The sequence below is a fragment of the Ornithodoros turicata genome, chromosome 3 (genome assembly GCF_037126465.1).
Source record: "Ornithodoros turicata isolate Travis chromosome 3, ASM3712646v1, whole genome shotgun sequence".
In the NCBI taxonomy this organism is placed as follows: Eukaryota; Metazoa; Arthropoda; class Arachnida; order Ixodida; family Argasidae; genus Ornithodoros; species Ornithodoros turicata.
The window spans coordinates 592,501-610,365 of NC_088203.1; the positions used below are offsets into that span (position 1 = coordinate 592,501).

Consider the following 17,865-nt stretch of genomic DNA (forward strand, 5'->3'; position numbering starts at 1 on the left):
TTTTGGCATATCACCCATCTACATATAGTAACAAGACAACTGTTTCTCTGTGCAATGTTTGTCTTCTGCTCACGACACCTCGCAGTGAAAGTGGTTATCCTACACCAACTTACGAGTTTTAAACAATTAGCTTTACATCCACATAAAATATGCTGACATTTGGTGCACACAGGTATAGCCTCTGTAATTATAGCCTTCTGGCCTTTGGGTTACTAACAATAAATAAATAAATAAATAAATAAATAAATAAATTAGTTGCACTCATTAGATACCGGCAAGTTGTAGACGCAATGCTAGCCTTTCCGAAACGGAATAAAAGGGTAACATCCCACATGATGTCAGGCATGTAATCTTGCCACTTATTTCTTGCTACGGAATAAGTTGACCACAAACGTGTACATTAATAAGCCCTCGCCGGGTAGTAAAAGTTTCCCCGGTTTCCGCCGTGTCATACACAGATCCTCGCAATCGATATTCCCACCGCATATGTATCTCACTAAAGCCTCTCTCATTCTGTTGACCGTCACATGGAGGAATTTCAACTTTGGCGAAATTAAAGACGAAGGAAGTAACTCCATTAGAGGTGGTTGTCAGGGCAATACAACCCAGAGAATATTTCTTTTATACGCCCTTCTGTAATCATTATGTTCTCAGAGCGACGTGATTGCATCCCAGGGATAATTACGCATACCACACTTGGCGCCAATTTCGATAGCTATGTTGGTATGCGGCTTACTTTGCAGGTTTTATGGCAATTTACGTAGCATCGTTCGTGCCAAGTGCATGGACTCAAAATACTGCATTTTAGGTACGGATGCGCCAGCCACGTTGGTTTCTTTCTTTTTCAAATTGGAGTCCGCCTCATTGGCCGGTTTTCTTGTTTCTTTGTTTACATTGCTCTGGACTGAAACAATTCAGACAGGAATTGTTACATTACAAGTTTAAAAGTAACCTGGTTTTGCTTTTCTTTTTATTGCTGCTTAGTTTATGGAAATAATTCAGACTCGAGGACTTGTGCAGTCAATGAACAACATGTTAAATAAATTACGCTTAAGAAGAACTATATGGGTACATTTTCTCCTGAAACTGAAGCATTATTTAGTTTGTTAGGTATCATATTCGGCTTCAAAATACTTTTCACTGGAACTGTTTCTTTCTTCTTCTTTTTTTTTTTTGGCTTTTTAAACTCTTCTACAAGAGAGAATTCGAAAGATTCGTAAGAATCGTAGAACCTTTCTTAATTCGGATTCGTCCCATCTCTAGTATTTTGCCGAGTACTTTTTCACAAAGGTAATGTTCCAAATACTTTTTATTGCTTTCTACTCGGTAGTCTAAGTAATTTTCGTTTGTCTTCATGCCGTGTTCAGTTTCACAAGGTACTATAACCTCCATGATCTTGTTCTTTTCGATACAGCAACTTATCGAACAAGGAGATTATTTTTCAAAGAAAGGGAGGAACCAAGTTAAATACTTTTTCGAGTACTCTAATTATCTTCCCTTCATTGAAACACGATGAGGCAACGCAACGGACATGTTTTCATGTTGTACCAACACTTTCAGGATCTAAACATATTTTTATAGTCTGCAGTAACGTCGAGTCAATTGAGTGGACATTTTGTTTAAGCGTGATAAGTAAGAGAAATAGTTAAGCACGGTGGCAGGAAGTGATGTTTTGGTTGGGCCGAGTGACGACGCTCATCCAAGGAGAGATTAGAAGCCATTTTAGAGCGCCCGATTAATTAATGAATTAATTAATGTCGTTTAAAGCGGTGGAGTTAATAAAAACGTTTTTAGGAAGAGAAAATGTACCTTCCAAGTTGGCTGTGGACACGCTAAGGAAGGTGACAGCCAATAGGAGTGCGTATAATAGAGATGTCATTCTGTAACTGGTCATCTGAAAAGAAACGAACAGATGATATTTATATCGACTCCGGAACTATACAAATCCATTCTTTGGCACCAATGATACAAAGTGCTTTACTTGACTCTCATTAAAACACGTCTATCACGTACAATAAGGTTTCGATTACAGAAACACTCATATTTCTCCATGAAATTTGATTCGTCCTAATTAGTGTCGGATAATTAGCATCAGGTTCCGTGGGCACAGGAAGAATTTTATGATATGGATGAAACTTTGATGTTTCTCGAAAATTTCACTTTAAGGGAAGCAGCTTAATAAACAATCGCTTATAAGAAAGAGAAACTCAAATATTCTCAACGTTGGTGAAAGTGCTTTACAAACATGCCTACAAAAATGTCGTTAAACCTTTCTTGGGAACAAATCCTCGATGGAGTGGAAGGAAGATGACGTTAATGTACGTTTGCTGTTAGCTGCCATTGTCCATATTTTTCATCTTGCGACCTAATTTTTACGACAAACATCGCGGAAATGTGCACATTTATAGCCAATACCATTTTTACCCTTATACTGTGTCTACCGCAATGCATGTTATTTTCGTCTGTCTTTGCCTTAGCCGCAAGATGGTACTTTTGCGTCATTGGCACCTTTGGAAGTCGCCCAATGTCATATCTTCCAATAATGACTGTGCGCTTCCAACGGGAAGGCATACATGTTGGAATTCGATTAGAAATTTGTATTGCTCTTCTGTATGGTTCACGTCAACACATCTGAGTTGTGCCGCACATGGATGATGATGAATACATTGGATGGAAAACCAAAAATGATTCGCGTTCATCGATTTTTGTCCGTCGAAATTGAATCCTTGTCGTCTCCGGTGACGACATTTTTGCCACCTATTCCTTCGAGGCTACAAAGCCTCGGTGCTGGGACTGATCACTTTTCCGACAATTTTCTGAGACGTTCATTCGTTCAAGCAATAAGACGGAAAAAATGGCCATTTTGAAATCCCGAAAAATTTGGTGGACAACGGTTATCTAAGATCATCGGTGTGGCAATTTATTTGATGATTTTCTAGTCGCGGGAAAGGGGGTAGGCGTCAAAATTATTTTTCTTCTAGTAAACAGTAAGTTTGCTGTCTTCGGCAAGGGGTGCCGAGATTTAAAGAACCCTCAGGTGGGCAAAAACTGTGGCGTCACTCATGGTCATAGTTGTGTGGTGGTGTCGATTATCATTATCATTGTTATTTAATCGCGCCAACCATTTTATCCGACATAGATCAAGACAATGGATATGTGTTCTAAAATGTGCACTCTTAAAAATGATGGTGGTGCAGAAAGGGCTCCGCCTCACAGAGGTGGGCAACGTCACGACTGACGGGGAATGTGCGCCCTGGGCCGACTTCTAATGGAACTGTGCCGACATATGTCTGAAAGCGTATGAGAAAAACCCAGGAAAAACCCCAGACAGCACTCTTAAATATGAGGTGGTGGTGGTGAAAGGGCTCGCCGTTGTCGGCCTCACAGAGGTGGGCAACGTCACGACTGACGGGGAATGTGCGTCCTGGGCCGACTTCTAATGGAACTGTGCCGACATATGTCTGAAACCGTATGAGAAAAACCCAGGAAAAACCCCAGACAGCACTCTTAAATATGAGGTGGTGGTGGTGAAAGGGCTCGCCGTTCTCGGCCTCACACAGGTGGGCAACGTCACGACTGACGGGGAATGTGCGTCCTGGGCCGACTTCTAATGGAACTGTGCCGACATATGTCTGAAAGCGTATGAGAAAAACCCAGGAAAAACCCCAGACAGCACTCTTAAATATGAGGTGGTGGTGGTCATGGTGAAAGGGCTCGCCGTTGTCGGCCTCACAGAGGTGGGCAACGTCACGGCTGACGGAGAATGTGCGTCCTGGGCCGACTTCTAATGGAACTGTGCCGACATATGTCTGAGCGTATGAGAAAAACCCAGGAAAAACCCCAGACAGCACTCTTAATATGAGGTGGTGGTGGTCATGGTGAAAGAGCTCGCCGTTGTCGGCCTCACAGAGGTGGGCAACGTCACGGCTGACGGAGAATGTGCGTCCTGGGCCGACTTCTAATGGAACTGTGCCGACATATGTCTGAAAGCGTATGAGAAAAACCCAGGAAAAACCCCAGACAGCACTCTTAAATATGAGGTGGTGGTGGTCATGGTGAAAGGGCTCGCCGTTGTCGGCCTCACAGAGGTGGGCAACGTCACGGCTGACGGAGAATGTGCGTCCTGGGCCGACTTCTAATGGAACTGTGCCGACATATGTCTGAAAGCGTATGAGAAAAACCCAGGAAAAACCCCAGACAGCACTCTTAAATATGAGGTGGTGGTGGTCATGGTGAAAGGGCTCGCCGTTCTCGGCCTCACACAGGTGGGCAACGTCACGGCTGACGGGGAATGTGCGTCCTGGGCCGACTTCTAATGGAACTGTGCCGACATATGTCTGAAAGCGTATGAGAAAAACCCAGGAAAAACCCCAGACAGCACTCTTAAATATGAGGTGGTGGTGGTCATGGTGAAAGGGCTCGCCGTTGTCGGCCTCACAGAGGTGGGCAACGTCACGGCTGACGGAGAATGTGCGTCCTGGGCCGACTTCTAATGGAACTGTGCCGACATATGTCTGAAAGCGTAAGAGAAAAACCCAGGAAAAACCCCAGACAGCACTCTTAAATATGAGGTGGTGGTGGTCATGGTGAAAGGGCTCGCCGTTGTCGGCCTCACAGAGGTGGGCAACGTCACGGCTGACGGAGAATGTGCGTCCTGGGCCGACTTCTAATGGAACTGTGCCGACATATGTCTGAAAGCGTATGAGAAAAACCCACGAAAAACCCCAGACAGCACTCTTAAATATGAGGTGGTGGTGGTCATGGTGAAAGGGCTCGCCGTTGTCGGCCTCACAGAGGTGGGCAACGTCACGGCTGACGGAGAATGTGCGTCCTGGGCCGACTTCTAATGGAACTGTGCCGACATATGTCTGAAAGCGTATGAGAAAAACCCAGGAAAAACCCCAGACAGCACTCTTAAATATGAGGTGGTGGTGGTGAAAGGGCTCGCCGTTCTCGGCCTCACACAGGTGGGCAACGTCACGACTGACGGGGAATGTGCGTCCTGGGCCGACTTCTAATGGAACTGTGCCGACATATGTCTGAAAGCGTCTGAGAAAAACCCAGGAAAAACCCCAGACAGCACTCTTAAATATGAGGTGGTGGTGGTCATGGTGAAAGGGCTCGCCGTTGTCGGCCTCACAGAGGTGGGCAACGTCACGACTGACGGGGAATGTGCGTCCTGGGCCGACTTCTAATGGAACTGTGCCGACATATGTCTCAAAGCGTCTGAGAAAAACCCCAGACAGCACTCTTAAATATGAGGTGGTGGTGGTCATGGTGAAAGGGCTCGCCGTTGTCGGCCTCACAGAGGTGGGCAACGTCACGGCTGACGGAGAATGTGCGTCCTGGGCCGACTTCTAATGGAACTGTGCCGACATATGTCTGAAAGCGTCTAAGAAAAACCCAGGAAAACCCCAGACAGCACTCTTAAATATGAGGTGGTGGTGGTGAAAGGGCTCGCCGTTGTCGGCCTCACAGAGGTGGGCAACGTCACGACTGACGGGGAATGTGCGTCCTGGGCCGACTTCTAATGGAACTGTGCCGACATATGTCTGAAAGCGTCTGAGAAAAACCCAGGAAAAACCCCAGACAGCACTCTTAAATATGAGGTGGTGGTGGTGAAAGGGCTCGCCGTTGTCGGCCTCACAGAGGTGGGCAACGTCACGACTGACGGGGAATGTGCGTCCTGGGCCGACTTCTAATGGAACTGTGCCGACATATGTCTGAAAGCGTCTGAGAAAAACCCAGGAAAAACCCCAGACAGCACTCTTAAATATGAGGTGGTGGTGGTGAAAGGGCTCGCCGTTCTCGGCCTCACACAGGTGGGCAACGTCACGACTGACAGGGAATGTGCGTCCTGGGCCGACTTCTAATGGAACTGTGCCGACATATGTCTGAAAGCGTCTGAGAAAAACCCAGGAAAAACCCCAGACAGCACTCTTAAATATGAGGTGGTGGTGGTCATGGTGAAAGGGCTCGCCGTTGTCGGCCTCACAGAGGTGGGCAACGTCACGACTGACGGGGAATGTGCGTCCTGGGCCGACTTCTAATGGAACTGTGCCGACATATGTCTGAAAGCGTCTGAGAAAAACCCAGGAAAAACCCCAGACAGCACTCTTAAATATGAGGTGGTGGTGGTCATGGTGAAAGGGCTCGCCGTTGTCGGCCTCACAGAGGTGGGCAACGTCACGACTGACGGGGAATGTGCGTCCTGGGCCGACTTCTAATGGAACTGTGCCGACATATGTCTGAAAGCGTCTGAGAAAAACCCAGGAAAAACCCCAGACAGCACTTTTAAATATGAGGTGGTGGTGGTCATGGTGAAAGGGCTCGCCGTTGTCGGCCTCACAGAGGTGGGACACGTCACGGCTGACGGAGAATGTGCGTCCTGGGCCGACTTCTAATGGAACTGTGCCGACATATGTCTGAAAGCGTCTGAGAAAAACCCAGGAAAAACCCCAGACAGCACTCTTAAATATGAGGTGGTGGTGGTGAAAGGGCTCGCCGTTCTCGGCCTCACACAGGTGGGCAACGTCACGACTGACGGGGAATGTGCGTCCTGGGCCGACTTCTAATGGAACTGTGCCGACATATGTCTGAAAGCGTCTGAGAAAAACCCAGGAAAAACCCCAGACAGCACTCTTAAATATGAGGTGGTGGTGGTGAAAGGGCTCGCCGTTCTCGGCCTCACACAGGTGGGCAACGTCACGACTGACGGGGAATGTGCGTCCTGGGCCGACTTCTAATGGAACTGTGCCGACATATGTCTGAAAGCGTCTGAGAAAAACCCAGGAAAAACCCCAGACAGCACTCTTAAATATGAGGTGGTGGTGGTGAAAGGGCTCGCCGTTCTCGGCCTCACACAGGTGGGCAACGTCACGACTGACGGGGAATGTGCGTCCTGGGCCGACGTCTAATGGAACTGCGCCGACATATGTCTGAAAGCGTCTGAGAAAAACCCAGGAAAAACCCCAGACAGCACTCTTAAATATGAGGTGGTGGTGGTGAAAGGGCTCGCCGTTCTCGGCCTCACACAGGTGGGCAACGTCACGACTGACGGGGAATGTGCGTCCTGGGCCGACTTCTAATGGAACTGTGCCGACATATGTCTGAAAGCGTCTGAGAAAAACCCAGGAAAAACCCCAGACAGCACTCTTAAATATGAGGTGGTGGTGGTCATGGTGAAAGGGCTCACCGTTGTCGGCCTCACAGAGGTGGGCAACGTCACGACTGACGGGGAATGTGCGTCCTGGGCCGACTTCTAATGGAACTGTGCCGACATATGTCTGAAAGCGTCTGAGAAAAACCCAGGAAAAACCCCAGACAGCACTCTTAAATATGAGGTGGTGGTGGTCATGGTGAAAGGGCTCGCCGTTGTCGGCCTCACAGAGGTGGGCAACGTCACGGCTGACGGAGAATGTGCGTCCTGGGCCGACTTCTAATGGAACTGTGCCGACATATGTCTGAAACGCGTCTGAGAAAAACCCAGGAAAAACCCCAGACAGCACTCTTAAATATGAGGTGGTGGTGGTCGTGGTGAAAGGGCTCGCCGTTGTCGGCCTCACAGAGGTGGGCAACGTCACGGCTGACGGAGAATGTGCGTCCTGGCCGACTTCTAATGGAACTGTGCCGACATATGTCTGAAAGCGTCTAAGAAAAACCCAGGAAAACCCCAGGACAGCACTCTTAAATATGAGGTGGTGGTGGTGAAAGGGCTCGCCGTTGTCGGCCTCACAGAGGTGGGCAACGTCACGACTGACGGGGAATGTGCGTCCTGGGCCGACTTCTAATGGAACTGTGCCGACATATGTCTGAAAGCGTCCTGAGAAAAAACCCAGGAAAAACCCCAGACAGCACTCTTAAATATGAGGTGGTGGTGGTGAAAGGGCTCGCCGTTGTCGGCCTCACAGAGGTGGGCAACGTCACGACTGACGGGGAATGTGCGTCCTGGGCCGACTTCTAATGGAACTGTGCCGACATATGTCTGAAAGCGTCTGAGAAAAACCCAGGAAAAACCCCAGACAGCACTCTTAAATATGAGGTGGTGGTGGTGAAAGGGCTCGCCGTTTCTCGCCTCACACAGGTGGGCAACGTCACGACTGACGGGAATGTGCGTCCAGGGCCGACTTCTAATGGAACTGTGCCGACATATGTTCTGAAAGCGTCTGAGAAAAACCAGGAAAAACCCCAGACAGCACTCTTAAATATGAGGTGGTGGTGGTTGGTGAAAGGGCTCGCCGTTGTCGCCTCACAGAGGTGGCAATCGTCACGACTGACGGGGAAATGTGCGTCCTGGCCGACTTCTAATGAACTGTGCCGACATATGTCTGAAAGCGTCTGAGAAAAACCCAGGAAAAACCCCAGACAGCACTCTTAAATATGAGGTGGTGGTGGTCATGGTGAAAGGGCTCAGCCGTTGGTCGGCCTCACAGAGGTGGGCAACGTCACGACTGACGGGGAAATGTGCGTCCTGGGCCGACTTCTAATGGAACTGTGCCGACATATGTCTGAAAGCGTCTGAGAAAAAACCCAGGAAAAACCCCAGACAGCACTCTTAAATATGAGGTGGTGGTGGTCATGGTGAAAGGCTCGCCGTTGTCGGCCTCACAGAGGTGGGCAACGTCACGGCTGACGGAGAATGTGCGACCTGGGCCGACTTCTAATGGAACTGTGCCGACATATGTCTGAAAGCGTCTGAGAAAAACCCAGGAAAAAAACCCCAGACAGCAATCTTAAATATGAGGTGGTGGTTGGTGAAAGGGCTCGCCGTTCTCGGCCTCACACAGGTGGGCAACGTCACGACTGACGGGGAATGTGCGTCCTGGGCCGACTTCTAATGGAACTGTGCCGACATATGTCTGAAAGCGTCTGAGAAAAACCCAGGAAAAACCCCAGACAGCACTCTTAAATATGAGGTGGTGGTGGCTGAAAGGGCTCGCCGTCTCGGCCTCACACAGGTGGGCAACGTCACGACTGACGGGGAATGTGCGTCCTGGGCCGACTTCTAATGGAACTGTGCCGACATATGTCTGAAAGCGTCTGAGAAAAACCCAGGAAAAACCCCAGACAGCACTCTTAATATGAGGTGGTGGTGGTCATGGTGAAAGGGCTCGCCGTTGTCGGCCTCTCAGAGGTGGGCAACGTCACGACTGACGGGGATGTGCGTCCTGGGCCGACTTCTAATGGAACTGTGCCGACATATGTCTGAAAGCGTTCTGCGAATAACCAGGTAAAAACCCCAGACAGCACTCTTAAATATGAGGTGGTGGTGGTCATGGTGAAAGGGCCTCGCCGTTGTCGGCCTCACTAGGGTGGGCAACGTCACGGCTGACGGAGAATGTGCGTCCTGGGCCGACTTCTATTGGAACTGTGCCGACTTATGTCTGAAAGCGTCCTGAGAAAAACCCAGGAAAACCCCAGACAGCACTCTTAAATATGAGGTGGTGGGTGTCATGAAAGGGGCTCGGCCGTTGTCGGCCGCACACGGTGGGCACGTCACGACTGACGGGGAATGTGCGTCCTGGGCCGACCTTCCTAATGGAAACTGTGGCTGACAGATGTCGAAAGCGTCCTGGAAAAAAACCCAGGAAAAACCCCAGAACCGCACTCTAAATATGAGTGTGGTGGTGGTGGAAAGGGCTCGCCGTTCTCGGCTCACAGAGGTGGGCAACGTCACGCCTGACGGAGAATGTGCGGTCCTGGGCCGACTTTCTAATGGAAACTGTGCCGACATATGTCTGAAAGCGACAGAGAAAACCCAGGAAAACCCCCAGACAGAACTCTTAATATGAGGTGGTGGTGGTGAAAGGGCTCGCTCGTTCTCGGCTCACACAGGTGGGCAACGTCACGACTGCGGGGAATGTGCGTCCTGGCCGACGTCTAATGGAGCTGGCCGACATATGTCCTGAAAGCGTCCTGGGGAGGAGAGAAAACCCATGGAAAAACCCCAGACAGCACTCTTAAATATGAGGTTGGTGGTGGGAAAGGGCTCGCCGTTCTCGCCCTCCACACAGGTGGGCAACGTCACGACTGACGGAATGTGCGTCCTGGGCCGACTTCTATGGAACTGTGCCGACATAATGTCTGAAAAGCGTCTGAGAAAACCCAGGAAAAACCCCAGACAGCACTCTTAAATATGAGGTGGTGGTGGTCATGGTGAAAGGGCTCACCGTTGTCGGCCTCACAGAGGTGGGCAACGTCACGACTGACGGGGAATGTGCGTCCTGGGCCGACTTCTAATGGAACTGTGCCGACATATGTCTGAAAGCGTCTGAGGAAAAACCCCTGGAATACCCCAGACAGCACTCTTAAATATAGAGGTGTTGGTGGTCATGGTGAAAGGGCTCGCACGTTGTCGGCCTCACAGAGGTGGGCAACGTCACGGCTGACGAGAGAATGTGCGTTCCTGGGCCGACTTCTAATGGAACTGTGCCGACATATGTCTGAACGCGTCTGAGAAAAACCCAGGAAAAACCCCAGACAGGGGCACTCTTAAATATGAGGTGGTGGGTGGTCGTGGTGAAAGGGCTCGCCGTTGTCGGCCTCACAGAGGTGGGCAACGTCACGACTGACGGGGAATGTGCGTCCTGGGCGACTTCTAATGGAAACTGTGCCGACTATGTCTGAAAGCGTCTGAGAAAAACCAGGAAAAGCCCCAGACAGCACTCTTAAATATGAGGTGGTGGTGGTGAAAGGGCTCGCCGTTTGTCGGCCTCACAGAGGTGGGCAACGTCACGGCTGACGGAGAATGTGCGTACTGGGCCGACTTCTAATGGAACTGTGCCGACATATGTCTGAAAGCGTCTGAGAAAAACCCAGGAAATACCCCAGACAGCACTCTTAAATATGATGTGGTGGTAGTGAAAGGGCTCGCCGTTGTCGGCCTCACAGAGGTGGGCCAACGTCACGACTGACGGGAATGTGCGTCCTGGGGGCCGACTTCTAATGGAAACTGTGCCGACATATGTCTGAAAGCGTCTGAGAAAAACCCAGGAAAACCCCAGACAGAACTCTTAAATATGAGGTGGTGGTAGTGAAAGGGCTCGCCGTGTCGGCCTCACAGAGGTGGGGCAACGTCACGCTGACGGAGAATGTGCGTCCTGGGCGACTTCATAATGGAACTGTGCCGACATATGTCTGAAAGCGTCTGAGAAAAGACCCAGGAAAAACCCAGACAGCACTCTTAAATACGAGGTGGTGGTGGTGAAAGGGCCTCGCCGTTGTCGGCCTCACAGAGGTGGGCAACGTCACGACTGACGGGGAATGTGCGTCCTGGGCCGACTTCTATTGGAACTGTGCCGACATATGTCTGAAAGCGTCTGAGAAAAACCCAGGAAAAAACCCCAGACAGCACTCTTAAATATGAGGTGGTGGTGGCGAAAGGGCTCGCCGTTGTCGGCCTCACAGAGGTGGGCAACGTCACGACTGACGGGGAATGTGCGTCCTGGGCCGCCTTCTAATGGAACTGTGCCGACATATGTCTGAAAGCGTCTGAGAAAAAACCCAGGAAAAACCCCAGACAGCACTCTTAAATATGAGGTGGTGGTGGTCATGGTGAAAGGGGCTCACCGTTGTCGGCCTCACAGAGGTGGGCAACGTCACGACTGACGGGAATGTGCGTCCTGGGCCCGACTTCTAATGGAACTGTGCCGACATATGTCTCAAAGCGTCTGAGAAAAACCCAGGTAAAACCCCAGACAGCACTCTTAAATATGAGGTGGTGGTGGTGAAAGGGCTCGCCGTTGTCGGCCTCCAGAGGTGGGCAACGTCACGACTGACGGGGAATGTGCGTCCTGGGCCGACTTCTAATGGAACTGTGCCGACATATGTCTGAATGCGTCTGAGAAAAACCCAGGAAAAACCCAGACAGCACTCTTAAATATGAGGTGGTGGTGGTGAAAGGGCTCGCCGTTGTCGGCCTCACAGAGGTGGGCAACGTCACGACTGACGGGGAATGTGCGTCCTGGGCCGACTTGTAAGGGAACTCTAAATATGAACTTCACTGCATAGCTTGCTCCGAGCCAACCATCAACTCGGGGTAAAAGAGGACGAGGAAGTTAGAGGGGGGGGTGAAAGGAAGAAGACGTGGTGTAGTTGCCTGTGTGGGACGTGGACGTACGTGGACGTGCACATCTTGTATTTGTCCCGAGAATGGGAATAGGCAGCCACAAATGATATCGTTACATGCCCTGATTTGTTGAAAACGGGATGTGTGTGTGACACTTATGCTGTTCACCAGAAAGACGTGCACCTCCCGTTTCCTACAAATCAGGACAGATAACGATATCATTTGAGGTCAACTTCCTTTTTAAAGCGTCCATCCATCCTTCACTTCTTTTTCTGTGTGGCCAACAACGACCGAGCCGATTCTGCCCAGCGACAGCGTGGTCTACACTTCGCAAAGAGAACCTAGTTGGAATGTCGCGTTGCCAGTGTAGGGTAGACCAGGAATCTTCTGTCTCCTCTCGAAAGTACAATGGGCGTAAGAGGCCGTTGTTGATGTGCAATGGCAGCGTCGGAATGTGCCCTGGAACCTACTGTACGGCAGCGGAGTGAGAGCGTTCTTGTACAGGCTTCAGGGCGCACCAGATATCTATCACCACTGAGGATAGAGAACCGCGGGATGTCCATGTTTTTAATGCACAGGAGAGCTGCTTTGGAGTCTGTATAAATTACCCATTGCCGCGGTTCGCAGCCTGCCGCATATGTCAAGAATAGCAGGATAGCATGAAGCTCAGCGGATGTCGATGAGGTGCGGTGAGACAGACGACATCCACGTGTAACGGACTCTGACGGAATGGCAAAGGTAGAAGATCAAGTGTCTCAGGTCGACGACCCATCCGTGATACAGTGTTGCAGTATTGGGCCTCGATGAAGTCAAGGATAAGTTGCCGAAGGATAACGTCAGGATAGCTCTTTTTGCTGTTCTTGAGGCCGTGCATGGAGACAGTGACAAGCGGCGATGGCAACGTCCATGAAGTCGCTTTTGGGGTCGACTATGAATTTGGGCGTATCAAGTCTGAATGATGATATAGAAGCAAAAACCGTAGCGTTGCGTCTAGCGTGCAGTTTCCCGAGTATGGAGAACCTCAATGGGGGACGTCCCTGGCCTCAGCAACTACTAGGCGGCGCTTCCTGACAAAAACACATAGCAGTCAACGTGCATATTCAAGTATAATGATTTTACAGAACAGAAGCGGATATTTCTGGAAAATATCGCGTTTCAACCTCTCACACGAAAAAGAAGTGATGATTCAATCCATTACTCTCCTCGGCGGAACCAATAATTTTATGACCCAAGCACTCTTATTCCGTTAATTCAACGGGTTATTAGTATATTAAAGGCTAATTGAATCGCCTGTGTAGTATGAAGATACATCACAACTTGGGTATAGAACGAGTGGTGGGTGCCAACTTTTCATTGGCGTCCCCGCCGTGGAGGGCAGTCTTGCCAGTCTAAGTCAAATGAATTTGTTTCACGAAAAGCTCATACCAGGGGTGCGTCAAAGCAGAACTCAATTCAAAAGATGACGTCGCGCCGGGAGGAGTTTTCGACTTCCCAAGTTCAAGAAAATGTTTCCCGGCAATTGAAGTTGGAGCTACGTCAGAGCCGATGACCCGGCCACTGGCACGAGCGTAATAGAATGAAGAGCTTCTGTGTCCGTTACACTCTAAAAACAGAACTTGACCGCATAGCACGCTGTGCTCCAACCATTGCCAAGAATGATAGGCTATCGCTTCTGAGAGAGGTTTGCGTACGCCTTTTTGTGGCAATTTTCACCAAATTGCCACGAAAAGGCGTACGCACCTCTCTCTGTTCCAATCAGAAGCGATAACCATATCATTCGCGACAATGGTTGGCGCACAGCGTGCTATGCGGTCAAGTTCTGTTTTTAGAGTGTATGCAGAGCAATACATCCTTGAAGTACTACAAGGTCAAATCATACATTGTCAAATACGAGGGTGTTCAAGTGAATCCGGGACATTCTGTCTCCTGAGTGTACAAATGGCTCGCGCTACTTCAATTTTGGTGATTTTCACACGTGACAGACCTCGCGTTCACCACGTGCTGGTCCAAAGTTTGTGCAAAACAGAAGACACGTGCTGGACAAGATGGCCGACAACGAGGTGAGCGCGCACATCGAACAGCGAAGGCGTTCCATGGTGGCCGCCACTTCAGCTGCGACGACGAAGTCAAGAATGCGGTCCGATCATCGCTGCTACGCGCAGGTAAGGATTTCTACGCTGCTGACATCCAAGCACTCGTGAAACGCTGGGAAAAGTGCATTAGTGCAGCTGTACAGGGTGTGTGCAGAAAAACATGACCCGCATTTAGGCACATAGCTTGTTGCCTACCAAACTAACGAACTTCCGGTGGCACACGATGGCGCATTTATGCGTTCGAAATCTGCAGAAAAATTGTGGAAGCCATACTCAGCTTAAAAATAAACGGAACAACGAAAACGTCGGCTTCCGTGCATCAGAATAGGGCAACATGGTGGACAACAGGGTGTATGTGAAAGGGCAACACGGTTAACGTAGGAGAGTTGTGTCCAAGTACCGCTAGGGGAGCTATAGGTGCATAAATCGAAACGATGTCCCACGTGGATGCTTATCGGCAGTACCCCTAGCGGTGCCTGCACATAAACTCTCCTGAGACCGAAATGCACTACCATGCACTGTCATGACCACCCTATTCTAATGCATGGAAGCTCATGTTTTCGCGCTGTGTTTATTTTTTTACACTGAGTATGCTTTCCAGGATTTTTTTGTAGCTTTCGCACGCACAAATACGCCGTCGTGCGCCACCGGAAGTTCCTCGGCTAAGTAGACAGCGAGTTACATGTAAAAATGGCGGGTCATGTTTTTCTGCACACACACCCTGTAGATTACGTTGAAAAATAAAACTCATTTCTCGCCTCTAAATTCCTTTTTTTTTTTTTTTTTTGCGAAAAATGAAAAGTCCCGGTTTGACTTGAACGCCCCTCGTATATTTGAGCTGCGCGAACATTAGAGTATTTCGGATCTCGAGGCGCATAACTGTGTTCCGAATCGAATACGGAATTATATGTTCAATTTTGAATGGAATCAATATTTCTTCCAAACTGATACATATAGAAACAGCATGACTCGAGGCCTGATCCCTTGGCATCACCAAACACCCGCGTTACTGGGTAATGGTAGAAAGGAAACGTTGTACGATTCACGAAAATTGCCGGCCGTGCAGTCCTCCATCAAGTTATGCAAGCGCAAAAAGAAAAAAGACGAAGCACCCGGTACACGGCTTTTCTCGTAACCTCCTCACTCTTTGCTTCAGGTAGCTGCGTCGTTTCAACCTTGCTGCCGCTGTCAGCAGAAGCATGGAACACTCTCATCGCTCCTTTCCACAGTATTCTACATTACGTGAGGGAGTAATTAACGCGGTCGAGATTTTGCGCAAAGAAAATTTTCCCCAGCTGTTTTTATTGTTGTAGAGGAGGTGGTGTCCCTCTTCATGAGTCTTGACCGGCGATGATGGAATGTCCGATCGGGCAGATCGTCATGGCCTCACGCTAGGACGGTGCCGGTAGAACTGCCGCGTGATAGGGTAATGTGTTTTCGTGTTGAAATTGGTTGAGAAAACGAAATGACTTTTCTGTTTCGAACAAGAAAAAGCAAAAAAAAGAGACAACAACAAATATACGAATAAAAAAAGTTTCGCTGACTTGGCACGTTTTCAGAGTTCTATTCAGAAGATTTTCTCGCGACTGAAAATCGATCAAGTGCGCGCACCTCACACCAAAAGTTTGTCGATGACAACAGCAAGTGACACCCCGAAGTAGAATTTTAAGCCCCTGTTTTGTGACACATTACATGACACAACCCCGCTGTATCGGCATCGGTGTTATGCGTGTATTCGAATCACTGAACACAACAACACTTGGGTTAAAAAAAATATTTGTTTCGTATTTCCATTTTCTATGTATCTGCTCGCTTCTTTTCAACTGGACCCCCTGTAAGTTTGAGCACATGTAAACAGACTAGTGCCCACACTGCGACGACACAACCACTTCATGGTAAAAGGGACGGAAGTCTCATGTCCGAAAAAGCCTGGGTCTGTGCACTTGCAAGCGCTCGTTTCGAGGTGCTGCTCCGCTGCATAGAAGAGCGCCGACGCTTTCCAACGCCCCGCACATGAAGTGTTCATGTCTCTGTTGTGTGCATTTTATATTAGGACGCATCTCTCAATCAGAAGGAAAGCTGATATCTCCTCCGCGTCTCAATGAAAAATCCCGTTTTTGTACAGCAAGGAAACCACGTGGAAAATAACAGGACGTCACGAGCCTGCAACCATAGGAGAAGACAACATGCATACGTGGAGAACGCTTGTGCGCAATGGTATCATTATCCGTGATGAGAAGCGCATCTTGCGTGATCCTATACTGTCAGAACACGTTGTCCGCAATACCATTGACACGAATGATAGGATTACCGCTTCTGATTCGAAGAGCCAGGGGGAGCAATTTGGTTTAATGATGTTCGTAAGATTATTCTCGGATATCACGATAGGAACCTCTTGCATCCACACAGTACGCAACGTCCGCCTAAAAGATGTGGTGGAGTTTGCATTCTTGCCCCCCTTGGAAAAACTCCTGGGAACGCCACACTTTTCGGCTGCATTATCGATTGTCGCGGGCACTGTGTGGTAGTTGTGCGACCGCGTCTTCGCGCGACGCCGGAGATTTGCGCAGGATACGTTCCACGTCGTGGGCAATGACTGTGGAGGTTCTTCGGAACGAGAACTTTTCAAGGCATTGTGGCCACAGATCGAAACGCGGTTCGATTGTATGATGAGTGGTGGAGCTTTCGACGGGATGCCAACAAGAACTCCCTCACGCGACGGGACTGCAGTGGATGCATCCTTAGGCCAGCGGGCACTTCTGGAACCATCACCAAAGACGCCTACTGGTGCCAACACTACGCGAGACTCGAATTTGTTGGTGACGTCGAGCCCTCCGAGGACGACGGTGGCGCCCCCAGGCTGACTGGGACACGGCAAGCGGAGCTAAGGGGACTCTATGCGGAATTGAGAAACACGACCTGTTTCATGAGAGCTTCAGCTCATAACACGCCATAACATACCAAACTGTCATCGCGCCTTTTGTGACAATTCCGATAAGGCGCACGTCCCGCTCTGTCAGAAGCCGTGTCATTCGGCGCTGCAAGCTTTATTTTTACCAAATGTGTTATGCGCTCTCAAAACAGGTGCTGGTGGCGTCGTTGGCCTCACGACTGTAGCCAGGATGAGATGAGATGAAGGCCGACATCAGACGACGGCTGAGCTTCTGGCAATATTATATGCAGCAGCTGCGGTACCAGGTCGAGGTAATCACCAAGGCTGTCATCCTCACGGACTCGCGTAGAGCTCTCCAAATGGTGATGCGCTCTCAAAACAACTTCACCATCATTGACTGTTCTGATTTGAGGAGAAAGCAGGGCGTCCACTTTTTTGTGACAATTAACGTAACTGCGTCACGGAAATGCCCATGTTCCCATTTTGAAAAAATCGAGGAAACGAACGATGTCATTGGAGACGATAGTTGGTGTCAACTCCTGTCAGAGTACGTCGCATAGGCATTCTTGCCTGCGACAGGGTCATCGGAAATGTTCGAGTCTGTCAACTGGTTAGTTTCCATTCCGTGAGAGACTTTGACAACATTTTCAAACACACATTTACAAAATAGTGTCATTAAGCAACATATTAGTGACATCGTGTATTCATGCATGCCCTTTGTGGTTGCCACAGGTGCCCCGGTCCCGTCAACGGCACCACGGCCGATAAAATTCGCTATTCGACGGCCTCCCGCCTGTACCTTTGCCGTCGTT

At 49.5% G+C, this 17,865-nt stretch overlaps 1 protein-coding gene across 1 annotated transcript in view; it reads right to left on the reverse strand.

Moving 5' to 3' along the window:
* Positions 1-17,865, reverse strand: part of LOC135387779 (uncharacterized) — a 34,735-nt gene that overhangs the window by 4,399 nt on the left and 12,471 nt on the right. Inside the window, exon 2 of the mRNA XM_064616900.1 lies at positions 1,810-1,894. Coding sequence (XP_064472970.1) covers positions 1,810-1,894 — 85 coding nt within the window. The remainder of the gene's footprint in view (positions 1-1,809; positions 1,895-17,865) is intronic.